The sequence below is a fragment of the Anopheles coluzzii genome, chromosome 2 (assembly GCF_943734685.1).
Source record: "Anopheles coluzzii chromosome 2, AcolN3, whole genome shotgun sequence".
Taxonomy (NCBI): domain Eukaryota; kingdom Metazoa; phylum Arthropoda; class Insecta; order Diptera; family Culicidae; genus Anopheles; species Anopheles coluzzii.
Window position 1 is genome coordinate 113,483,893 of NC_064670.1, and position 26,158 is coordinate 113,510,050.

A 26,158-nucleotide genomic window follows, 5' to 3' on the forward strand; every position below is an offset into this window, starting at 1 on the left:
ATTTAACTTAAACTTTCCGCTTTATTCAACATTAATTTTACAGTTGACTTTTTAATTTACAGTTATATGATTAAGATGCAGATAAGATACTTGGATAAGTCTCAACAATTAATTAGTCAGCAAAGCACGAATATTCCTGATCTCCATCTTGCATATTTAGTTTGACTTTTTCATTTTTCAATCAGCACACAAAGATGTATCGTTTTCCCTCGTCCAAGATCGCACAAAACAGCCAGACTTTAGTTCCAGTTCATCTTTCCGCGTGACGCACGAGAACGACTTAGCACGTCTCGGCCGGGTTTAGTGAGCATAATCTGTTTCGCCAAACCCTACAACAAATCTACGAAAATCAATTCACCCTCACGCTCAGTTCGTGCTCGGAATGGCGCAAAAACATGCCATTTTCATTCCAACGCGATCGCAAACCACCCATCGAACGCGAGCCCGGCACAGGTTTCCGGCTCGGAAACCGGACCGTTACACCGATGCGCCCACCGACCGAACAAGCACCCGTCAGACGGCAAGGCCAGACGTAACATGGCCACGCAGTGCCACACAGTGCCACGCGGCCAGCTTCTTGTACTTGCGCGGTGCGTACTTCCGTGCGAGCGTGCGCGAGCGCGCGCCTTCGCCCGCTCGCGAGCATGTCACAACGTCGGCACGCAAAAGATAACACGCCGCGTGTAGCCGCACACACAGACACACACACACACACACACACACACACCGCCGTACACCCTCGCAGACTCTGGCCAGCTCGCTGAACAAAACGGTTCGGGCGGTGGATGTTGATGTTGTTTTTTAACATGCTTTTTGCCTCCCCCGTTCTGCCTTCCAACCAACTTGACCCATTGACTGGCTGGCATACCAGTGGTACGGTGGGGGGAGGGAAGAGTCTGGCATGAGGTGGAGTGGCTCGGCGGAGCAGACGAGGTCTGATAAGAGGCGCACGAATTGCGCGAGCGCGCGCCCGCGTTCGAGCTCGCTCGTCTGGGGAATTGAGAACGAGACCTCGGCGGCAGCAGCGACGTCGGCAGTGAACCGAGTACGGCCGGATGCAGCCAAGCCGACGGACAGGACGGATGCACGTGGTTGGGGCCGCCTTGCCGATTGATAAATGAGCTCGCAAGGGGTAGAAGGGCAAACGGTTAGGAATGCAACAGACTGGGAGGGGGGGAGGGGAGGCGGTTGCAACCGGCTGCAGACCTGCAGCGGCTGGAGATATCTCAAACATTTCAACGATGCATGCGCCAGACGGTAAGGAATGCTTCAATGCTACAGGGCCGGTCAGAGTGTATTTTTGCAGCGATGTTGCTCGGTGGGGAGCGGTGAGCCTCTCGGTGGTGATTGAAACATCATAGCATAGCCCACCCTGCGTAAAGGTATCGGCATCGGCTAATCACGGAATGGTAACACTGAGCTCCAACACTGCGACCTAATGGAACGGTTAGCCCTTACTTTAGTTTGCAATTCTGATTGCAGTCCGTCTAGACGTTTATTTATACTGCCGCAATCAATGGACAATTAGATTTTAAAATGACCGTTTCATACAAAAAACGGGTTGCAACATTGCAACTCATAAATCACTGCTCTTGAACTCGGACCCTGTCCTTATAGTTTTCCATCAGATATTGTATTGATCGTTCTGTGAAAACAATCGAGAAGATCAACCGAAAAGATGACATTCTATTGTCCTTTAAGCGATTAAATTGGGGACGAGCATTTTATGCGTGTTTTCTGAGGGAACAACAAGCACGCACCTGACCTCGATTTATCACAATCGATCGATCAGAGCAGGTTAAGCAAACACAGCGGATCCCGGGGAAGGAGAGGAAAAGGACACTAATCAACGTTCTAATTGCGAGAACTCCGGTCCACACAGCGAACAACCCCGTGATGCAAACGCAGGTAATGATGCCCGGCACACCCTTGTCAAGCCCCGGTTGACACTTGTCAGCTTGAGCGCCAGAACGCAGCGGGACGTTGCAGGCCAGAACCTTCCCGGCCCTGGACACACGCACACTTGTGACACGCAGCTTTCGGGTTCGTGTCCTTAATCTATGATGCTCTCTTTGGACTGGCGATTGGCAATGCGTAGTTACGCATCGAACTTAGATCTTATCAGACAACTCCTTACATAGGTATGTAAGGAGAAGTCTTGTGACCGGTTGGTCGTAAAACACTCCGACGCGCTTCTTCGGTTGCTGGCTGGCTGCTGGTTGGAGGCTTGTTGTCAATGTCCCTCTGTGCATCTCAGAGCATCCTCTGCCTACCAAACAATAGAGCTACCCCATGGTGTGATCGTTATCAGTTTCTTTCGATCGTATGCGCGTGTGAACGCTACTACCACCACGAACCATTTTTCCCGGATCCCATTTTCAAGCAAGCAACACCAGCTAATCCTCCATTTAACGAGCGTTTTGTGCCGCTTGTTTCACCCGCTCAACGTCTGCAATGGTTTAAGACACCGTAAAGCGTCTATCTTTACCGCGTTTCACCAGGCGCGTTATCTTCCATGCGAAGGCCACACGCCGTACGACGGTCGCACGGGTTTTGTTGTTCGCTACATGTGTTGTACGCCGGCACCGGTTTTACGATCACACCAAGTCAGTGCTTGTGTGTGTGTGTGCATAAATGTACCGTAGAGACAGGGCAGCTCGTTAAAACCGATACGCAAATGCGCGCACCGATGCCTGACGCCTCATCACGCCACCGCACATGCAAAAGGATGCGGCAAGGCCATCCCGACGCTCGAGTGGTGGTCGGGCCTGTTGGCAGCTGCAGCACTAGCTGGCTTGCCTTTTTTACGATCACATCCGGGAACTCGGACCTACCCGAAGCACCCGGCACCGGCAGCAGCACCGACCAAGCATGACGCGTCAAATTTTCACATAATCTGGTACGGTTCCAGCCCCTGCGCGAGGAAAAGCGGACAACAAAACGTATCGGTACTGCAGGTCCGTTCTTGTGCGTGTTTTTGTGTTTTTTTTGCTACAGCTTCTACTTATTCTCTCCAAGACGGTTCAAGTGTCTGCATCTGCACTCATGGGCGAGGATTAAATGGTCTTGCAGAAAAAAGGGGTTTTCCTCGCTTTGCCCTTTTTGTCCTCGTCTTTGTCTTTGGCCACGGGGGTGTGCGTACACACTTTCCATTTTCTCGGAAGGTTGGGCATGCGGCAAGTGTCTGTTTGTGTTGCAAGGGAACAAGTTTCCGTCACCTCTTCTTGGGTCTTGGAATCGTCGCACAGTAGAAAGATCTTGTTAAGAACTCGATTGTAATCAGAGATGTCTATCTATCCAACAATACTAATTTTACTTAATCGTTAAACAGCTTCTCAAAAGCCAATCAGGCGTATCTTTACGTAATGTAGATGAATTTTCGAATGGAACAGTAATTTAAATTAATTTTCTTGATTGAAGCTAAACAGAATAGCCTAAGCCTAAGCTGTTTAGCTACAATAATCTGAATCTTTTCAGACTACAGAGTATCCTGAATTCCGGGTTAATGCGTTCCGACGACATCAATATTGTTTAAGGTCAGGAGATAGGATAAGCTAGAATCAGTTAGTTTAGCTAGTAAGAGTTTGTAGTGTGCTAGTGTGTAGCTTTTAAGGGATTCAAATAAATGAATTTGTTTTCATTTGAACATTAGGAAATATTCACCAAAAACCAATAAATGAATAAGAAATTTTGATAATTTTTGGTGATTAGATAAGCATAAAGTTTCCATATTATTAACTGTTTAACGATCTTCAAACTTTGGTAAAACATCATAAGACATTTTATGAGTGAAATCTTAACAATTAGCTCTAAGAATTATCAAATTTAGGAATCTTTGAATCTCCGAATCTTCGTAGGCCGAAAACTTCTTAACTTGAGAACAGACTTTATTTAAAACTTCAGACATCCTCAAATCAAAAATATACAAAATTCCCAAATAAGGTCTAGTGACGACCCGAACGTCTTCCAAGCATCAAAACACGATATCACTCATGCCTAGAATTAGATATCTGTTTCAAAATCCCCACCCAGCCGATGACTCAAGACTTTCCCTGAAATTGCTATCACATACACACCAACACCTCAGCGAGCGCTGGGTTGATCTAAATCTATCAACAAACAAGCCACTATTTGTACTATGCAAACGATAACCGGGCCAGGTGCCAGATGTCGCCAACCTGACGACGGTGGTGAAGCAACACCGCATGAAGACTTAATCGGCAGGTTCCCAACTCGTGTCCCGTAAGACCTCTCGGAACTTCCATGGTAAAAAAGCAGCACCACCATCGTGAAGAAGATTGATTCCCATCGATCTATCAAACTCTTTGCGCCGCACTGCAACCGCAGACAACACTAAACCCCTTCGGAAAACCACACCCTGGGCGCACTCGGGAAGGGTCTCCACTATCGCTCAACGAACTGGATTGGCGAGGGAAGGGGGGGGGGGGGAGTCGTGTGTTGGGAACTGTTGGGCCTTTCTGGCCGTACCGTGGTCGCGGTCAGTCACTGTGCGCACCGTGTGTGTGTGTGTATATCATGTGAAAAGTAAACACTGTCGCCACCGGGGCTCGCATTTGCTCACCGCAAACAAACGCACTGGGAGTGAGAAAGCGATCGCGGCCAGTCGCACTGACCACACGGCACTCCCAACGCGACATGGATCCACTGAAACACTGTCGTGGCCGCTCCCTCTCTCTCTCACCCTCCTCCCATTCGTTATCGGCAGCATGGTGATAAAGTCAACAAACGCAACCAGCCTCGATCCCGGCCTGCTACAGCGGCCAGCGGCTTCACATGATTACCTGATATTAGCTGCGCTCGCGCTAATGGCGTGGGTAAATACGTGTGAGGGCTCGCGCGCCCAGCCAACTAGAGCTGACCGGCCCGATTGGCCTGGGGACCTTTTGCACCTCCCGGGTGGGGCAACACACGAGCCTTCGTGTAAGCGCTGCGCAAACACGCCCGGCCGCGTCAAGAGGGTGCAACGGTGCGCTTGTGCAGGCGACAAACGGTGGCGTATGCATGCTTTACTCGGTGCGCGTGTGTGCGCGAGTGCCCACCACCGACATTCCAACCGGTGCCGGGGATCGGAAGCCGCTTGCTGTCGGGTCTGGGGGAGGTTTTTTTGTTGCTGTTGGTTTGTTGTGTGTTTTTCCTGAATGCATTTTCTTACAGCGGTACGGAAACGAGCATGCGGAGGTTTTGGAGTTCGATACGCCTACATGGGCCGCTCACTGGACCATCAATCGGTGGGAAAATAAAACAGTGCAACTGCCGCCCATTTCGACCGCGATGTAGTGGCGTGGTTGAGTGTGTGTGTGTATTTACTTTAGTTCTCTGATTGTGGTGTGGGGCCTCTCCAGCTTGAACGAGTTTTGTTGACCTGGAGCGACAGTAGTCAAACGTTTAATCTCGAAACGCATGGACTTCGTTGATTTGATAAAAATCATGCGTTGGAATCAATGCTTGAAAATAATTCTCATTTTGCTTCCGTTTTAAACATTAGACTGTTCGCTTCATGTGTTTCAGTTAAAGCAATGTCCAATTTCAATCAATATTTTGATTTTTTTTTCTATAGAACGTTCTGACATTTATAGGAGAATTAATGAAAATCGAAAGTTCCTGCTTTTATTAAAAAATGCCTTTCCAAGTTATGAGTTGTTAAGGTGGTAGCTACATCACATGATGCATGATAACATGGCATAATAATATTAGATAATTAGAGCTCGAAACTTATAAGAACCCCTGAAAATCCTTTGAGTGTGAGCGGAATTAAGGCGTACTTGTTGTTTTTATGCTCATTGAAGCATTATTCTCCTTCCTTCCTGCTTTTGATGACCCTACTCAGTATGGAACAAACATCCGTATTCTTGTTATTCTATCTTAGGTATCAGACAAAGTGTAATATTTTCCATCTGGTTTAACTGCGAATGTGGTATGATTTGGACTTCATTGGATTGTTGATATCTGCGATTATATATGTGTAGACCTACATCTTAACATGTAACATGTAACCTACATGTAACATAGAGAGGGGTGTACCACGAGCTTGGTTTGATGAACCTGACATCCTAACCTGATCCAACGATGACGAAGGCCTACACGACTTAACGCCTTATGATTCCCATCGTCCTTTTGATACGAATGTCAAAATAGTAATGCTTGAATAGTAAAATGCCAACAATATGCGTCTTTTCTTACCATTCTATTTCCTTGAATTATACCAGCAGGTTTCCAGAAGCAGACAAATATGGCATCGAAACATCTAGTCTCCTGAGTTTTGATGCATTATGTTGAACTTGATGTCACCGAGGTACCCGAACTCCATTTGTTACCTTCCAAACAAGCCTAGCGTGAATAAAAGGTAACCTCATTAACGAAAACCATCGCCAGTGTTAAACAGCATTGATGTAACAATCACCTGACTCGAGGTGCGTTCCTACGAAACGATAAAGCCTCAAATAGTGCCGCATATGTGTCTCACATAAGACAAATGTTGCGACACTACACGCGGATAATGATGGAACCAATGTCCTTCAAAGGTACGCATCGCCGCAAGGCCAGCGCGACGGATTAGACAACGCAGCGCTTTTTGGCGCACTTTTGGTGCCTGTCTTTCTCTTTCAACATACGAGTAACCAGCTACTAATTCCGCCACGTGGTTGTCGCAACAAAAATGGGTTGAGTTTGCTTGTCACACCGGGTGGCCAAAAACTGCCTCGACAATACAACCGGGACGGGCACGATATTAATGATGAAACCGTCCAAACTCGGCATCTTTGCAATCCGGGGCATGTGGGTACCGGTTTACACGGATTGATATATGCAACGGTGTCCACGTGCGCCGTATTAAGTTCGGGTATTGCTGGAATGCGCTCCACTCACATTGACATTGAGCGCCAGCAGGTTTTGGGACAGGTGAGTGAGCGGCAAATCGACACGTTGATCGATTAGGTTTCAATTATCTAGCTTCGGTGACGTCAATGAGAGGGGAGCATTGGGGAACATAAGAGGAGGAAGCGGACAAATCTTCTAATCCGTTCCACCGATCATGCTAATGCACTCGACAGAGCGGCACCTTGCAAAAGGTACATTCGATCGACATTCCGACTGACGGAAGGTAGCAAGACAAGCTTCAGCCGTAGGCTCTGCCGGTAACTGGAAGTTAGGAGTGCGTACGTGCGGGAGGAGATTTCTCTGAAGAAGGAGATGAATGAGGCATTAAGGAGGTTCATTTTAATGATCTATTTTTGGACAATTACAAACTGTGGTGAAATACGTTGCTCACCGTTTGACATTGAACTGTTGCTGCAGAGATCTATGGAGGTGGAGTACACGCGGAACCACCAAAAAGGATACCCCGCACTGTTACGAATCATGTGGTCTGCCCAAACCAGCCCAAAACAGGTTCGTTAAACACGGCTTACCATGTTAATTGTTGGCACGTGGAGCCTCGTGGAGCGCACTAGATACATCTTTTCATGGACGGAATCATATGATACGACGCAAAGTAACTGGTTAGGAGAACTGGCGGAAAAATTGGGAACCTGTTGGCTGGTAAGTATTTTATCGATTGAATAACGTGGATTTGCCGTCCCACGTGCTCTCATCAAATTCGATTTGAGCTCACAGTGTCCCTGTTTGGCAAAGGTTAGCGAAAGGGAGATCTGCACACAATTATCGAAATATGTTAGCATCCACCTTCCCTGACGTCAATAGTAACCTTGGCCAATTGCAACAGGCGATACGGTTTTGTCCAGTTAGAAATGACTCTGTTGGAGGACATTCGGCATCCAAATAGGATGATAAATTGAACGTACACTTCACTCTTGTTGGAACGTACATGGTTACCTGATATCGAATCGGCCTGATTTCGCCTGATTCCGGACGTTAATCGTTTGCGCGTGTAGCCTCAAAAAATGGCAACTGCGTACGAGTTGACAATGAGATGCACATAAACTTCATGAAAGGGAGATATTTGGCTGGAGTTTGCCCACCGGCTCCAATGACTAGCAACGATTGCGGTCCACGTGCGCTTCAAAGGTTGTAGCAAACTCATAAATCGTGCTAATCTCAATTGTGACGTCAATTTTGGCCTTTCAAACTGCAAATTGTGTATTGTGCACTAAGGATTAGGTATAGCACGGTTTTCTGTTGTTCACGGTCTTTTTGTTCAAGCTGAATGACTTTCTAGTTTTTGCAGTTTTTGTTTGTTTAGTATGGGTAGTTTTGGATATTCAAAGACAACCCATTTGAGATCTTTTTCGGCATCATATCTGCAAAATTGGTTAAACTCAAAACAAAACAAATTTCCCATCGTGAACACCCTTGTGGAACTTATTAGACTACTAAGAATAACATGCCCGTCATGAGTTCAAGCCTAGAATGGACCGTACCTTCGTAACAAGGATTGACTTGACTATTCAGCTACGTGGTAATGAATTAAGTCTCGAAAGCCTTATAGGCCGGCATGTCCTCATAGAACGTCACGCAAAATAGAAGAATAAGAAGAAGAAGAGTAATCTAAAGACTTACACTATCCAGCAACTAGAGAAAGCATTGAAATATGCGAGAAACGGGAACAATGTGCAAAATAGTAGCCTTGCGTTACGGTATTACTCGCTCGACGCTGATGAGGAACTTCACGAAACCCAATATCCTGCCAAGACTTGGACAACTCTAATCTACAAAAAGAAGGATTGATATGACATCAGTCAGGAATACAAACCCATAGAATAGATTACAAAGATCAAAACGAAGAAGTTTGATCTTTTAAAAAACTGCTTGTCTTATTATAACAAGTCCATCAAACATACTGGTATCGCGGCCTTTCCACGGATCAGTTTTCTTTAGAGAAGTTCCAAACTTTTCTTCTATAAGCTGGAACAACCTCCGGTGTGAATGCTCAATATTTCAAATTCTGCATTCTAAGATATGTTACAAGCGGCCAAGAATTGGTTTATATAGGTGGGTTTATGTTTTTAGTTATAATATTTAGATGTCTTTACAATAACTTTTCTAAAGTTTACCTTTCACTGTCGTTTTATAACTCAATGCTTCTGTAACCTTTATTTCCTGATCCTCAATATTCTGTGCCGCCCGTTTTTGTGTGCGCAACATGGCCCCGCCTAACTCTAAACTTGTTTAGCCTATTATAGACTATGGTGAAATACGTTGCTCACCGTTTGACATTGAAATAGATGTCGCCGAGGGTCCCGTTTTTGCTTCCCGGTTATTAATCAAACAGAAAACAGGCCGATAGAAAATAGGCAGGCAACGGCTCCATTGCTACCGTGTAATGAAGGATGTAATTGTTTATTTCTTTTTCAAGAAAGATAGTGCCAAGGGGAGCTATAAATGTCCAAGACATGATTAAATACATAAAAAGACCAAATCCCTATCGTGATAAGACAGTGGGGAGATTGAAAATTAGCAAACGAATTCAACGGTTAATTATGTTTAATGAGGAGTCCTAGGAAGTCCTTTCAAAGGAAATGATGCACGTGTTTTGAAATTGCTTTTTGATTAACGTGTTTTTTTCTTACATTCCTAAGGAAACATGTGTTCGGTGCAAGAAATCATCACAATATCGCTTTTTTCTAATTAGCTGTACTTGAATTGTACATTTAAATTATACAAGCAATAATGAAGTAAAACAAAATGTTAAAAAAAACATTCATATATTATCAACCCGTTAGCAACATCCCTTAAGCACTTGTATAGAGAAAGGCACTAGTGAATGCAATAAAGCAAAATGTAGCTGTGATCGACAATGATAGCAATGATTTCAAACAATTCTCCGTTATCAGACGGCGCATTGTAAAGGAAGCGAATTGGCAAGACAGCTACAACATTGTCTCTTGACCCATGCCGCATAGACCTCGAACTTTCTGAACTAGAACAAAAGCGAAAAATAATGCAAGATGCCTCAATCGGTCGTCTCTAGTTGATAGAAATTTAATTGTTGCGCTTGTTCATGCGATAGCGATCAGGAAATAGAAACACTCGATAAAGCGATTGAAATTTCGATCAGTCTGTTAGTTTATTAGAAACAGTTTCATACACAACGCTAGTGCAAGCAGTTTTTGTACTAGATCATTCTACCCACAAAAAGTATGTTGCTCCCCTACCACTATACCGGTATCACGACTGCCAAACGGCACACTCGAAGAATCTACTCGCGACGCGTTTGCATCGCCCGCGAGGCCGTTCGGTTTTGCCAGCGGACGGCCTTTCCCAACCGGAACCGTCTTGCGGTTGATTATTTAATTCCTGTCCCCACTCGCTCGAAGCCGTCACGGCGTGATTGGCTGGATTGGCATTATCGCACCGCCACACATTTGCTCTCCTCTCTACCCAACACCCTCCCCCGTAAGCCCACTCAAAAACTGTGGACTGTGATCATTAAATATGCCAATTAGACAAAAGTACGATTGCCTTCCGATTGTGCCCCGTTTGTGCGTTAGCAACACACACACACACACACACACACACACACACCCGCAAGCAGCAGCACCTCCAAATCTGTTCCCTCTCCTCCGCTTATCGCTCTTGGATCACACGGGGCTACAAAAAATTACACAGCCAGAACGGAGACGAGACGTCGACTAAACCGAGCCTGGTTTATGGTGGGCACCCGTCAACAGTGACCGAACCGGTCAGCAGGGTTGGCACGGCAGAAAAAACGAGTCCATTTTGAAATACTCCCGTCTAAACAAACCCGCAGCAATCGGCAACTGGGGCACCCACAAAAAAACCCAATCTAATAGAGTCAAACTCACGCTCACACACGCTGCTCAGCTGCACGTTTGACGTGATTCGGGGCTTGCGCGTGCGCCTACCCTCGGCAACTGATAGGTTGGCTGGGGTTGAGGCTTGGGAGCTTAGATTTTTAACAAAAACCCACTTAGCTAGGTCAGTTCTCCTGCCACGGTTCTTCGACGGCCGCTTCGCTGCCACGCTGCCGTTGCTGCGGGCTGGGGCGCGCTGGAGCTCGTTTCCGTTTTCATCAGCTCGACGTGTGCCGGTGCGGTGCGGAGCTGTACATTTGCTGCTACTTTGATTTACCTCTCGTCCAACTATTGCTTGATTGGGCACAGAAAACAAAGGCAATAGCCAACAACGGCAAACAAACAAAAAAAAAAATGCTTCACAAGGCACGCGCTCGTACACGCGGACACTCGACACCTGTCGGGAAAGTGGGTGCCCGGGTGGGCAAAAAGTGGGTACGAATTTTTGCAAACTAATGCACCCACCAAACAGAAAAAAAACTGGCAATTCACAGAGAAGTAAATAAATAAAACTTCATTCTTTCAAACCGTGGCCACCTTCAGACGTCCGCCGGAGTGACTGACTGCACGTCGCGTTTAATGGACTTTAGAGCCGGGGAATGTGCGCATTGATTTGGTTTGACTTTTTTTTTTCGTCCACTTGCAGCACTTTAAGCAGTTTTGGCGTTCGATCTATTTGCTTTTTAAACTTGGTGGGAATGCAGGTGGGGTTCTTTTTTTTTTGTAAACCTTCTGTTTGGCACAATGTATGATGGATAATGTTGTTGTTTTTCTGTTTGCTGCACAGTTGTTTTGCCAAAATTGATTTAAATTGCGTTCCAAATGAGAGTCCCCGCCGCTGGGGACAAAGTCCGTCCATTGGGTTAGTGTGCATGAGCGTTTGTGAGTGTAAGTGTGTGTGTGTGTGTGTGTGTGTGTGTGTGTGTGTGTGTGTATGTGTCGTAAAAGTTGCAAATGACTGCAAACAAGACCAACAACAATATAAAATGCAGAGTGAACGTCAAATTGCTGTCAATGCGCCAAAAAAAAAAAAACGATGGAAATGAAATAGTGGACCATACTTATGGTGACAATGCTGAACCTGAACCTGATGATTTTAATCGTCCAGTTTTTTTTGTTACTGTCTTCATTAGGTACTTCCTCGCCGACCTCACTGTGCCAAATGTGTCCGGTAAGCTTGCCGCCTTGCCACGGTCCAGTACCCATCCCGTCAGCCTCAGGAACGAACGATGCTCAAATAGAATCGGCTTGGCGCAGGTCAGGCGTGGTGGACCGGTCGAACAGGTTCGCCCGGCATTGCGGACAGGCTGAGGCTTAATGCCTCTGCCCGTCACCGGAAAACGATGTAGCGCGTAAAAACAAAGCAGAGCAACGAAACAATCGCGATCGTTAGGAGGTGTTGTCCTCAGCGTGTGGTGGTGATTGGTGTTAGAACTGCTTCAACTATCCCCGCCGAAAAAAAAACGATGGTAGTCCCGCAAATTCGAGCCGATCAAGGCCTCGGACACATCGTACACTGTTGAGCGTCCGCTACACGGTGAATTGAAACGATTGTATCAATTATAAAGGCATTAATTACGCTTAATATGCAGCTTGCGGGAAATCAGTGAGGCATCAATGGTGGATTTAATTCGATTTTTGTTTTAATTTACTTTAAATCCTGCATGACTGCATGACTTACCTCCTTGGAAGCTGTTAAAGATGGAATAATGACAATGTATAGTTCCAGAATGTTTCTATCGCTTATGGCAAATGTATTCTACCTCGAGTAATTTTTTTGGACACGAATTGGGTCGGAACAGAAATAGAGTATGTCTGAATCGTGTTTCAAAGTCGAAAAAATAAGGTTATTGTAGATCAGACAGAACTACATAAAAATAAAAATCTTTTTTAATACAGGGACCGTGTATGTTTTACCAAAGTACCTATATAATAAAGTTTTTTATTTAGATTCGCATTATTACTGCTTCGGCAGTATTCTCGAAAGTTTGTTATAATTCATGTGTTCATGTATTATGTTAAAACATAATAATTCAATTATTAACATAATTATTAAATAAAATGTAAGTCCCTGTCAACTGATTGCTTCTATTTTGTCCACAAATTTGATTAGACAATTTATTCCGTACAGATTAAGTATTTTCTTCTTCTTCTTCTTCTTCTTCTTCTATTTGGTTTAAGCCGGCGTATACAGGCTTTCGAGACTTATTAAGTACCAGTTAATGAAATTCCATTCCTACCATATTCTTTGTCAATTGTGCATGTTATAGCTCGTTCTTCCTGCATTTCATTAACCAAAGTCCTTATCATCATCGTTGCACTTCCCGCAAAAACGTTCGACCGGGCCACGTGTACGTTATGACACGAGAAACCGCACCGGTGTGATGGTTCCCTGACGTGACTATTTGTCCGACTGACACGACGCTTTAGAAGGAACATGATTCCCGTGCGGTTACGGCGCTTGATATCGCGGGGTGTAGAATTTCTCGCACCTAATCAACGTGCCCTAGAGCGCGTTTTGCCCGAGATTGTCAAACGAGCGGATGGATTGATCAGTGGCAGTAGCTTCTTGCAGGTGAAACACCCAGTAGCATCGTGGCAGATCACATCGAAAACGCACCGATCAACAGTTTCACGACTCCCCTCCAGCACCACCAACGTTGCGATTGCAACATTGTTTAAGGCCGCCACGGGATCGGTATGCATGCGTCCCTGCACTGCCCACACTACCCGCGATCATTAAAACTACATCAATCAGCTCGCCCGCCCACCCGTGAAGCAGCAGCAAGGTGTCAGGTCTATGTTGTGCCCGTGGCGCGCTAACCGCACGACATGTGCCCGGTGGTTTTGGCACCCTTGCCCGAGCGGGCCGAGATTATTTATCATTTTCATCGCCACCTTGCATACCCGCTGCTACCGGCCTGACACTTGACGTATTCATTAGATTGCCATGCAAATAGCCCGCGGAACTCGGGCCGCCGGGGAACGCCTTCTATGCTGCTGATTTGCAATGCATTAAGGGGGACAACCCCCGATCTAGCTAGCCAAGTTGCTGCAGCAGGAGCATAAATAAAAAAACAAGCAATTCCTTGTCGTGAAGTTATCCTTCGCATCTAACGAACCGATCTTACATGCACACCATTTGCATTGATTGGGGAGGGGGCTGCACCGGCCCAAACCAGCCCAAGGGCACCGGACGCATGAGCTACAAGCGCACGCTTGCTGAATACATGCTCGAATCGAGCGCTTCGGCTAATAAAAACGCACCTACGACCAGGCAACAACATCTCACTGGCCACTGGCGTCGCGGCCTTTTGGGTTGGTATACGGAGGCTGACGGAGGCCTGCACGCCAGCGTTCTAATCTTACCCGGGGGAATTTTTAAAAAGCGAGAACCAAAACTCCCGACCGTCGATAATGAAGAGCGGAACGGGATTTCTTTCGTTTAATTAGCAGGGTTCCGCTTTTGTTCTTTTACTTGCGAGTGCGTAATCTCTTGCGTTTCGCTTGACGTGGTAGAAAGAATTGGGAGATAGCACAGATGAACCGATACCCTTCGCTAGCCCTACGGCACGGACACGGTCAGGGAAGGTCACGGCAAAGTTTGAAGTGTTTCCGGGAAGTTGAGGCTGTTCCTAATGCTGACGAAATGGAACCGCACGGACAATCGCAGCAGGCGTCATAACCGTATATCCCTCGCAACGCACAATCGCACGATCACAGTAGCCAGTGGAACCGACCACACAAGTTTACCCCTTGAAAACCCGTCATGTCACGAAACGAAATTAAAAAGTCGAAAATACCGAAACCATGTCCGACCGAGCAGGAGCTCGGCCGGGAGGAAGAACTCCTCGACGAAACGATACCGCCGAGCGAACTGTTCCACTGTACCAGCTCACTGCTGGCTAGCGAATCGCTGTACACCGCCACGATCAACGGGCAGGAGTGTCAGCTTCCGTTCGAAGTGCTGCCGGAAGTGTCCTCTTCCGTCGTGAATCTGGAGGATACGGCCATCTCGCGCCAACCATTTCCCTGTCCCGCCGGCGGGTGCCGGCAGCCGTGCTGCTTGTTTATGTTCGCCACACACGTCGCCTTCGACCACCAGGAGGTGCTGGTGGACACACTGTGGCCGGGCGAAACCAACACCATCCTGATCGACCCGTACACGGAACCGACCGACCAGCCGCGCTGTCACAGGCTTCTGCTTCTTAGTGGCAAAATAAGGTAAGTTATTGCAAATGACGAACAACCTTCTGATGATTTCCTGAAGATATGCCTCTTTATATCGCAGAGGACTTGGCGATGGGAAGCATCGGGATAAGCTGCCGTTTGCGCTGATGTCGTCGAAATGTTCGCTCCACGGTTCGGACCGGCTGGTGCTGTGGATTACCGGTCCCGACGCGGGCGATGGCCACCGGCAGCAGTACACGCTCGAGGCGGGAAAGAACGAATCCTCCCGGCTGGTGATGTACGCGGTAGCCTTCAGCGGTGAGATCGTGCCGCTGCACGGTTCGCAGGACGCGGCGGAGCTGCACCGGTCCGGCGCTGGGCTGGTCGTACCCGAGCAGCAGCTAGACTTTCTTACCGACAGCCGCACGAAGCTTCTGGAAGTTTGTGTGCATTTCTATTGATAACCGGTCGGACGGTCGGGCGTGCAATGCAAATCGTGCCTTTTTGCCGGTGGACTTGCGCGAATAATTCATCAGGAAACGCCTCCCTCTCGCGGGAAAAGGGTTCGGATGGTTCGCAGTTCATGCTGTGGCCCCCGGGGGTGCATGGGGTTAATTTGGGTTTCGGTGAAATGGTCAATGGCGCACACATCCATTAGCATCGTGTCGAGAAGCAGTAGTAAAAATCGTTGCCTGAAACGTGACCCTTCGTCGATGTTGTTGCTTTATTATGATGCGCGTGTGGGTGTGGCGGGGGTGCACGGTGGTACTTGCGTGTGTCTTTTTGTCAATAGTTTGCAAGCATCAATGATTGGCCGTATTTAAATGCAGGGAAAAAGAGTGCTGGCCAGTGACTTGCGCGGAAATTAGCACATTTCACATCCATTTCATGCCTTCTTCTTGGTCGGTGGGAAGGTCTTCGCGGTTTTGCATGTCCAGTGTCCTCTAAATGTAGCCGGGAAAGTCCACATCATTATATTAAAGGCACGGAAAGTTGAGAACAAATTGAATCGTTTTTGTCGTGTTTCTAACTACCAATCTTATCAAGTGTTCTTCCGAATCAAACGGCAAAACAGTGTTTTGCCAGCGGTGTTTAACCTTCTCGAATGATTTTTTCTTCTTCTAAACATTTTCAGCTAGCACTAGAACGAACGGCAAAACAAAAACAAAATACCTCCTCCCTTGTACTTGTACCGTGTGCGGTGGAAAGGCAACCGAGGCCGTCCGTGGTCGACACTGCCAACAAAGACAAACAACCAACGACGACGGCTCTGGCTGGCGACAGCTCGCGGTAGGTCGAAATAGTGCATCCGCTGACACACGCCACACACGCCGGCTTTCGTCTTCTTCGTCGTCGGGGTTGGGGTGAAGAGGGGTCTAGAGGGTTTCTTACTTTGTATAACAAACTTTCGCCACGTTCCCGCTTCCGCTTGCCTCCTGGCCGCCCGTGTGCCGTTCGTGCCGTTCAACCGGTGGCCGATTGGCACGGTTTAGACTCGCGGCCAAAGTGGTCGCATGCCCGTGTTGGTTTACAGTACGAGCGGCACCGAGAATGGTGCTAACCTGCTGTTTTAAGCTAATTATGGGACAATATGTTCTACCTAGTCAAGGGGAGGGTTTACCAAAGAAAACCCATTGGAGTCGTTGTGGAAATTGGATTAGATGTGTTTTAGTTGGTATAATTCTAAACTAATTCTACACAAAAGTGCCTCGATTTTTCTTAGCCTTTTGTATACTCGGTGACATTATTGTTTTGCATTTTCATTTGCTTTTTCAAATTCACAGCAGGTCAGCAATGATAGTAACATCAAAATAAGCAATCTGATGTATTTTGCTTATAGTTATGAATCTTTAAACAAAAAAAATGTGACTAGAAACATTTTTTGTTTGTTGTTGAAGTTGTTGCCATCACAGTATTCAATACTACGCAAGTCACAAAATGAGTGTTCTTATACAACACTAGAGACAGTCATAGAGGAAGAAAAAAAAAAAAGATTTGATGTAGTCATAGCTGACAGTCTTACCTATTTATAGTCGTTATCGTTCAAGTTTGCCACAAAGGCACCAACTTTTTACAAAGTGGATTAATAGTGGATTTGCCATTAACGCACCTAATTCTGTCTGTAAGGAATTAACTTTTTACTCTAGTAGAAATTATGATACATTTTAAAGGTATTTAAGATGATTTTTGAGAACGACTATGTTACACTACAATACCAAAAAATCCAAATCTATAATTTTTTTGTTTTTTGTTATAAAACTGATGAAATTAAAATATGTTTGTAGGTAACAGTTTTCACCTTGAATCTACCTACCAGCATCTTCACGGTTTTGACGGGCTTTGAGACTTTCAAAATCGCATACCAATCGTAATATTTCATTCAATTCTGTCAATTAATTGATTGATTATGTGACGACATAAGGTGACTAAGTTTGGAACACACAGATTCAAAAGTAAGTAAGTTAATATTGAAAAATTGAAACCATAGAAATTTTTTATTAAAACTAATGAAAAAACTAGTGCTTTGGAGCTAAAGCTTGTAACACACTTGCGAAAAATTGTTGCATTTGAGGCAAAAACTGTATCGCACTTTTAAAGGGTTTTCCAAGCATTTTGGAATGTATCTAGGAATGATTTGTTTTCTGAAGTATCATCGGTTTATTCCACATATTTTTGAGTAATTCCCACGATCTATTGGCATGATGATTGGGAAACATCCAAAGTTCTTTGGGAAACAACCAACCTATGGACAATTCTGAAATTACTAAGTTTGTATTCAGTTTCGATTATCCATTTGTTGATCAATAATGTCAGCAATGGGAAGATGTCCTGATATGATCGTCGGTTAACTCATCTGAATCACAGTGTTTTTTTAATGTTTGGACTATCCCTGCATCGTTTTGAGTGTTTGTCAACACCATCACAGAGCCCGTTTTAGGTAAACAGGGTACTGTAGATACCTAATCCGATACTTATTTTTTGCATGCTCCTATTCACGAGCCCCGTATCATCCATCAACCTTCCTTGTTATCATCCCTTGTCCCAAACCGTGGCGAGAAACCTCACGTCGACCAACGCGCCATCCAACGGTACACGACGGGGTAACATAATACAGCTCGCTGGCAGCAGCGTAATTCCCATCGAACCATCGACCTCCCACTGACACACACACACACACACGAGGGCTCCCAATGCACCCTCCTCCTCTCCATCCTTTACCAACATTGCGCGAACCGAAGCGGAATGTGCGACAACGGATGTTTCTTTGCGCGATGCCGCCACCGTTGCCACCGCTCGTGTTAGCGCCCAGCCAGCCAATCCGTTTGCGAACGGGCGTCGGGGAGAGTACTCGCGCGCACGCTTCGGCCTCCCGGTTCAATTAAAGCAAATTATTTATAAACTCATTTACATTGTTATAATTTTCGCGCGCGCGCGCGCGCCTTCGTTCGCTTCACTCCCTCCGTTTGCGCCACCATCCAAGAGTGGCGACGGCCCTGACAATGTCCACACGCATACACACACACATTGCCAATCGGGCAACACACAAGAGTGCCGGAGAGCTTCAGGAAAGGGGTGGTTCACGTGTGGTGTGGGCCACCCTCCCTCGAAGAGACGCACGGGCGGCTAAGTGCGGCACACGCGCTACGTTGGCAAATGCGGCGCGCGCTCGGTTTGTTATTCTAATGTACACACACACACACACACTCACATGCACGCAACAGTGTAATCGGACTTTGGCATTCGGTGCCGGGTCGCACGTCGCATAGATTGCCACCCCATTGGTGGCCATTGGCCGCCTTCGTCTTCGTCAGCTAATCGGCGAACTGGAGAACTTTCTGCCCAAACGGGAGGGCGATAGTGTGTGAGTGGTCGTGCGAAGCGGTCACAGCCGGAGGTCATGGGAGGTTAGACCGGACCCGGACTCGGTACGCAAACGCTGTAAAAGGTAAACTTTTGGTTAAACGGTCATTTACTGCTCCATTCATGCATACCGTGCCCAAAGCAACCAAGATATTTTTGGAGCAAGCAAGTTCCTCAAAACCCTTACGCTGATAGTACTTCTAGACGAGGACTCGTACCCGTAGTTGTATAATCAGGCAGAGAGATTGCTGTAATACTTGGATTACATGGCCCATCAGCACAATATTCCTATTCGAATTTCACCGCCGGGTGGGGACGGCTCCAAGTATCCCAACAACAACAAAAAAACCAGCCGGGTCGTCTGGACCTTGGCCTCGATCGACGAACGCTTGTTGGGGCGTACAGCCAACCCTGGCTGCATTAATATTTATCGAGCGGTCGTCGCCATTCCAAAGAATGTCAAAACGCTTGCCGTCGGGCCCGTGAGCGTCCGGGATAATGCCGGTCGTCGGCCGTCCGTTCGGGGGTTCGTTCTGCTCATCTGCATTCCTGCCTTCGGGATGAGGTCCACCCCCGATCGGGACTCCCGATCGCTTGGCCACGCTTACGTAAGTGTCAGTGGCATCGGGCTCAAAGGCGCACGCACAGAACGATCCCCAGAGAAAGTGCTGCGATGTGCCTAACGGAATCCTGTGCGTCTGGAATGAGTATCAGGCTTGATTTGAAACGCAAATGCGTTGGGGGCGGCAAGCGAGACAGTTCTCGTAATTTCCTCGAGGTCCTGTAGGCTCATAGGGCCTACTGATAGGTTGGGAAGGGCGACTTTCTGATCTGACGGAAGCAAACGCAACGGAGAGATTTGATTGACGCAACGCATCATTTGAAATTCTGGAATGACATCTCGAGCATCGTCTCGCAAGAAGAGGTTTTTGATGGTTTTTATTAGAACTGATCTGATGTCTTTTTGTCAGCATTCATTCTGTCTCAGTACTGAAGAACTTTGTCAATGGAAAATCTTTCTCAAGGCTACACCTCGACGATGCTAAACTCCGTCATCAGGCAGGACATCTTGGCCTGCGACGTGATCTCGAAGAACGCCTTCCAGTCGCCCACGAAATCTGGCGGTATCTCAATGCCAAAGTCACCGACCGGTAGCATCGCAAACGATTCCTTGTGCTAGTGAGGCGGACGGAAGGTACGGAAGGTGGCAGCGTTTAGTACATACGTCTTCTGCCACGTTTTTCACGACTTTCTACTTACCCCCTCCGGGAATGGGCAGCCCTTTTTCTCCATCATGCTGGTGATGACGAACCACGGTTCCGTGCTGACCTGCAGCAGCGGGCATAGGTCCAGCACCTTGCGGCCCAGCAGCGCATCGTTCCAGGTGCCCTGCTCCAGCCGTTTGGTGTACACGTTGATCTTGACACGTACAATAGTAGGGTTTTATCAGTGTCACATTATCTTCGGCAGTTTGCAATCATTAAACGCACAAAATACCTTACCTCGACAGGACTTTCCAGCGCACGGTTCAGGCGCACCATACCGTTCAGTACCATGCTGTCATTTTCGTCCGGTATGACCTGCAGCTCGGACAGATCCAGCATCAGCTCACTGTCCATCGCGTCCGGGCACGCTTTGAACGATTCGCCAAACTGTACGGCAAATTCACCCTGTTTGTGTGTGTGTGTAAGGATAAGAATTAGTTACTGCAGTGCTCAAGCTACTTGTTCTAAAACGGTTCAAAACCTTTGCAAAGCTAAGCGCGAACAGTATCACGCCACTGCAAACTACTGGTGAGATGAGTCGATGCACGGTTGCTGCCATGTTGCGGCGTAAGTGTATCCGCCGACTGATGGTTGAATATTTATAGATCTTTTGGAACTCGTTTTTGCTGGGAAGTACATGCACGATCGTTGTGATTTACCCCGTTTGTACACTATCTGCCAGCCATCTGTAACAAGCTTTGACCATGTTTTGTCCGGTGGAAACATGGATAAGAGAGCATGTTCGCGTGTCCACGATTTACGGAAGGTGATTGAGTTTAGCTGAGGTTGAGTAGTAGGACTTGTTTCCGGCACGTGGAAGATGGATTATTCGGGATGGCTAACATGCAATAGGCTAGTGCAGCAATTAACTGAATAAAAAATGTATTATTATGGATAAGACTTCAGTGATTGTTTTGTAAAGCAGTTTGCTCCATAGATCCATAGAAAATTGCATTGAATTGTTCCACAGTCATCTAAATTAGTACTAGTTTTGAAACTCTAGAGGTTGTACATTTACGTATTGATCTGGATGACTTATCAAATATAATCTTTTTGATTTTGGACATGGATTATTTCTGAACATTTTTGGGTGCCTTCATATAACTTGAGAATAATTTCTTTGTGTAGAGTTTCCCATGTTTTTTTTATGTATTCAAAAATGTTTTGAAGTACGTTACGAGTATGCTTGATTTGTGCCTCAAACTTTCGTGAAATGCTTACAAAAGTGTATGAAAATCCACACAGTTTCAGGAAAAAATAGTTAGATAAACCAAATAAAATCGTGAAGCATGCAATAAATCGTAGGAAATCCTGTAAAATCCAGCCTGGAAAATGAATTTTACAAATACAACTCCGGTAAAATCAAATGCTCAATTTTCGATTGTACATACTGTCCCCCAAGTATAGTATTAATGCGGACCATGAAGAACCCGAGCATCTAGAACTTCCACGGATGTCGAATTTCATGGTTTTTAGAGAAAATATAGTTAATTTTCTTGTAGCTTTGTTAGAGGTGCTAGGGTTTAGACCCACGCTAGATTAATTACTTGATGTGATTCTGACTGAAGAGTACAATTTTGTACATTCTTGAACGATTTTTACAATTCAATCGAAATGGAATCCATTTTGCATTTTTAAATAATTGTAAAAAATCAATACAATTTCTTCAAACAACTGTCAAATTAAGAAGATCTTGTCTATCCGATTCCTCTATCAGGCAATAGACCTCAATAACAATATCAACAATAAAGCTGAAACATTATGAATTTTGTACCAAATGAAGTGTGTTATGAACATTTGTCTTATTATTCTTTAGTAAATTGTCACATTTTAACGTAAAGAAAAAAGGAAATTATGTATTGAAAATGATTAAAGAAGATGAATTTGATTGAAAATGATATTATTTTAATTAAATTTTGCATCGTTCAATTAAACTAACAATGATTAGAGGTTCTGGTGCAACAAAATTACTTCATCGAAGAAGTTACGCAGCTGAAGAATGAAAACGTACATCGTTCTGCCATTCCTGGAGAATGAATCCTTCAGGTTTAATCCCTCTTGAAAATAGTGTCTACCAAATGCTAATATTTTTTACAATCACTGACTGTACGACATTGCGGTTTATTTAAAACAAAATTGAATAGTAACAGAGCAATACTCTTCGCTTAGTTATTTTTAAATTATAATTGCTTTTATTTTACCTCGCCTATCGAAACGCGACGTGCATTGAAAAGTTGCAAAAAATAAAACACCTAATTCAATTTCATGCCACGAAGCAATATTCGCACGAACCTGCCGCAACCTTCCACCGATTTTTCGATTGTTGTTTCCGGGGTGGTAAGGTAGGGTGGGAAGAGAAGGGGCATCGGGAGGGAGGGAACCCAACCACCCAAACTATCGCACTGGCGCGCACACAACACGCATTCGTCAGCGAGCCATTTGAAACGTGAAAAATTACCCGCAGCAAGTATCGGCCATCAATCACTGGGCCCTAACGGCCTGCGCACCGACCATCCCGACCTGCCCCACCGCCCCTGACCGCCTCGTACAAGTGCCGCTAATTGCATTAGATCGCCACCATCGCCATCCCGCCTGTCGACAATGCCCCGGTCCGGCGCAACAATCATGCCCCGCGTGTAGCAAAAAGCCTCAATCAAACGGTCACCTGCGCGGGCAAATAAAATAAATAATACAAAGAAGCGAAACCCCCGCAAAACGGCCCCCACTGACCGGGGGATTGTGCGAAAGAAAACACGCCACCACCACCACCACTACGACCACAGTGACGGTGACGACCGTGCGACGAACGTTCGGGCGCGCGCGCGCGCGCTCTCGCGCGTGTGCTCTTTCCGAACGCGGCGCGGAATCGTCGGCGGAATGAAAAATTATCTCAAAATCGCACCATCGCACGTTTCCACGAGCCCGGCCGGAGGCGACGGTGGGTGCGGTGCTGCTGCCCCGGACCTGCCATAATTACGACAAAGTTGCCATGTACTTGTGTTGTTGTGGGCCGAGCCGCGGGTCGCGTTCTTTTGTCCACCCGGAGCCGCCGCACTATCGCACGGCCGAAATATGGGCACGGGAGGGGCTGGTGTTGTTTAGAGAGGGAGAGAGATAGGGAGTGCGAACGAGGAGTGAGGGCAGCAGCGGCGACGGGGTTTTCCCGTCACCCAGCACGACAAGCACGGGGGTTGGGGCTGGCCGCGCAAACGGTGCGCGGTTCCGACACACACGAGGCGCAACGCATCGCCGCTTCGCCGGTGGTCATTTGTGTGCGGATGAACGGGCGAGATCGTGCCGCCGTCTAGCTTCACTGGCCGTGGGAGAAGGGGGTAATAAGGGCGAGGGGGGGGCAAAAAAGCGCCACCCGTCTGTCACCATTAGTACACCCTCCCCCTCCATGTACAGCGGCCTGTGAAGACGTACGACACAAATAAGCGTGTGCGCTTGTCAGCGGTGAAACAATGCGGGCGAGAGTGAGTGCGCTCGGCGCGGTACAAACACGCGCACACACACTGCGTTTAGATGATCGTTTAACGGATGTTTCGGGGAGGGATGTTCGAGAGGGGGTGTGCAAATGGCATCGCTAGGAGGGGGACCGGGTGATCTGAAGCTGAGCAAACATTGTACGGTGAAGCGAAACGGCGCACGTTGATGGACGACTCTCGGCGCGGCACGACGGAAGCTGCATGGCAATGGGCAGCCGTGGAGGAACGTTCCCATCCCTCCGGCTTGTGGTTCGTGGTCACACAGATTGTGTATGAGTCAAGCGCGGGCACGCTCGTGTTATCTGATGGTAAATTCAATTTAGTTTATGATATCGGGCTCCGGGGGTTTTGCTGCGAGGATACTCTATTGTGGGAGCTCCCATTTGTGCCTTTTTTGCGTCGGATTAGTCATTCCTCAAGTGCAAATTAGATGGAGGTTTGGCTTCTTCTTTTGCGTAGTGACCTTCACACGGTCATACACGGACAGATGGAATATTCCTGGGCTTAATGTACCGAGCGCAATCGAACAGTCACAGTCTTTGCTACTGCAGGACGATCCTGTTGAGTTTCGATCTCATCCGGCTTTGAAAAGAAATATTTGATAATTTCATTAACTATTGATGTTTTATTAAATCTTTATCGCTTAGTAAAATAAACAAATAAATTAAAAAAAAAAACAAATACATAAGCAAATAGATAAACTAAGTCACTCAGTTTTTGGACATTTATTATATAAATATCGATATCTTATAAAGTTTTTGGGATTCTGTTTATGTAATTTTTCTTTTATATTTTTACAATTTTAATTTGTTATTCATCTTCTTCTTCTTCTTCTTCTTCTTCTTCTTCTTCTTCTTCTTCTTCTTCTTCTTCTTCTTCTTCTTCTTCTTCTTTTTCTTTATCTTTGTTTATTTTACTTTTGTTTTGTTCTTCTTCTTCTTCTTCTTTTCGTCTTTCTTCTTCTTCTTCTTCTTCATATTTTTGTTCTTTTTTCTTTTCTTTTGTTCTTCTTCTTTTTTATCCTCCTGATTATCTACCAATTCTTATTTTTACTATTAATATTATTATTCAGCCACTACTATCACTATCTCCTTTAATAGTACTATTGATTCTGCTGCTTAATAACACGTATCTCCTTCATTATCTTTATCTTTGCCGTTTATGTGTCATATTCTTGTTTCTTCTAATTTCTAAATGAATAAGTTACAACTATTTGTTGCAAAATGAAAGAATTACATAGTTGAATAGTATAATGTGAACAAATTTATAATTTAATTGCATTTTATAGGGTTTTCCAATTCATCCAATCCAATTCCAATTTTGAATGTAAACATTGTTATTCACCGCATGCAAAATGTAGTTCCACATCGATCTGACATTTCATCTCCATCATAATTTTTAATTTCTACAGCATACATTTTCAACACTACTCAAGCTGGATTGAGTTTGAAAATTATTTGTTATGTGTTGAAAATTATGTGTTCAAACTGAAATTTCATTTCAAAACCAATTAACTGCTATTGAAGAACATCTTGGATGCGGTGTGTAACAATGTTTTAATTCGAAACTGACTTGGAAAACCCTGCAATGAAAAAATAATGAATAATTAACAAAAAGATAAGCAAAAACTATTAAGTTGAAGATTGCTCAAATAAACGATGCAAAACACGTCAAAACCCAAAAAACAACCACGCACAATCTCTAGATTCTAACGACAAGTGAACAGAGGTAATGAAAAAATGTTCATATTTCATAGATTTTTTCTTCCTCTCGCTATACTCTGCGCTGGTACACTCACTGTTCTAAATCTAAAACAGTAATCGCACAAAAGGCGCCACCCGTAAGATAAATATTTAATTAAGACGATCCGATAGTCCATCAATCGACCTGACACCCGCACGTACAGTGATGCAACGCTAATGCACCTCCCTATCTTCTCACGTTAATCCAGTTCAACATCCTCGCACTGTTGTGATGTTAATTCCTGCCGGAAAAACCCAGTACCATTTTCCCTAAAAACCTAATTTTCCTACCGCTCGTGAAGCGCTAATCCACCACCACGATCCCCACTAATCGAAGCGTACCGACGATCGACCACCCCAGCGGGAACAGGAGCGAGGCCGGGGAAGTGAAAAACTATTGCCCCCACGAGCCGACCGTGAGAAGATGCTGCCGCATGTGTCCTGAGAAGGGGTGGGGAGAGGAGGGGGGAGAAGGAAGCAAAGTGGTGGCACGGGAGTGCAATCACATGCAAACACACACACACACACATGGGGCGGCGAATGGCGGTTCCGCGTGGCGCGACACAAAGTGCTACAAAGTATGAGCCTCTCGGCGGCGTAACGACGGCGTACGGCGCAAACGGTCCGACACCGACACTTCGACTCCCCACCCCACCGGTGCACACCGCTCTGACGCTCATTGCATTCCTTCCATTGCCGCTTCAACACCATCACCCCTTGCCATCCCTCCCTGTTTGCTAAATGCCTAATGATGCCTTAGCGAGCACGCGCGCACGCGCAACCACTAGCGCTGGCGAACGTTTTATTTCAAGTTTTTTTTTCTGTTGCTGTTGCTTTGACGA

General features: G+C 46.0%; 3 protein-coding genes across 3 annotated transcripts in view; 2 read left to right on the forward strand and 1 right to left on the reverse strand.

The window, feature by feature from the left end:
• The window catches only part of LOC120950337 (BTB/POZ domain-containing protein 9-like), a 162,787-nt gene extending 150,099 nt beyond the window's left edge, over window positions 1-12,688 (forward strand). Inside the window, exon 4 of the mRNA XM_049606399.1 lies at window positions 11,924-12,688. The gene's annotated coding sequence lies outside the window, so the exon portion shown is untranslated. The remainder of the gene's footprint in view (window positions 1-11,923) is intronic.
• Window positions 12,689-12,877: 189 nt separating this feature from the next.
• On the forward strand, window positions 12,878-15,663 carry LOC120953520 (uncharacterized). Its single transcript, XM_040373541.2, has 2 exons — window positions 12,878-15,014; window positions 15,082-15,663. The coding sequence occupies exons 1-2, from the start codon at window positions 14,560-14,562 to the stop codon at window positions 15,419-15,421; spliced, it is 795 nt and encodes a 264-aa protein (XP_040229475.2). The 5' UTR covers window positions 12,878-14,559; the 3' UTR covers window positions 15,422-15,663.
• A 4,044-nt stretch (window positions 15,664-19,707) lies between these two features.
• LOC120950347 (uncharacterized) lies at window positions 19,708-21,219 on the reverse strand. Its single transcript, XM_040368321.2, has 4 exons — window positions 20,568-21,219; window positions 20,324-20,491; window positions 20,082-20,240; window positions 19,708-19,997 (listed from the first exon to the last, which is right to left on the reverse strand). Exons 1-4 carry the CDS (start codon window positions 20,643-20,645, stop codon window positions 19,848-19,850), a joined length of 555 nt encoding a protein of 184 aa, XP_040224255.2. The 5' UTR covers window positions 20,646-21,219; the 3' UTR covers window positions 19,708-19,847.
• Window positions 21,220-26,158: the final 4,939 nt, after the last annotated feature.

What these genes read in the sequence shown, in the direction of transcription:
- LOC120950347 (XM_040368321.2), bottom strand. Translation starts at nt 20,645, where the DNA reads ATGGCAGCAACCGTGCATCGACTCATCTCACCAGTAGTTTGCAGTGGC. An exon ending in TCGCGCTTAGCTTTGCAAAG is followed by an intron (nt 20,492 to 20,567) that starts GTTTTGAACCGT and finishes ACACACAAACAG; the next exon opens with GGTGAATTTGCCGTACAGTT. An exon ending in GCTGCCCATTCCCGGAGGGG is followed by an intron (nt 19,998 to 20,081) that starts GTAAGTAGAAAG and finishes CCGCCTCACTAG; the next exon opens with CACAAGGAATCGTTTGCGAT.
- LOC120953520 (XM_040373541.2), top strand. Translation starts at nt 14,560, where the DNA reads ATGTCACGAAACGAAATTAAAAAGTCGAAAATACCGAAACCATGTCCG. An exon ending in CTTCTTAGTGGCAAAATAAG is followed by an intron (nt 15,015 to 15,081) that starts GTAAGTTATTGC and finishes TTTATATCGCAG; the next exon opens with AGGACTTGGCGATGGGAAGC.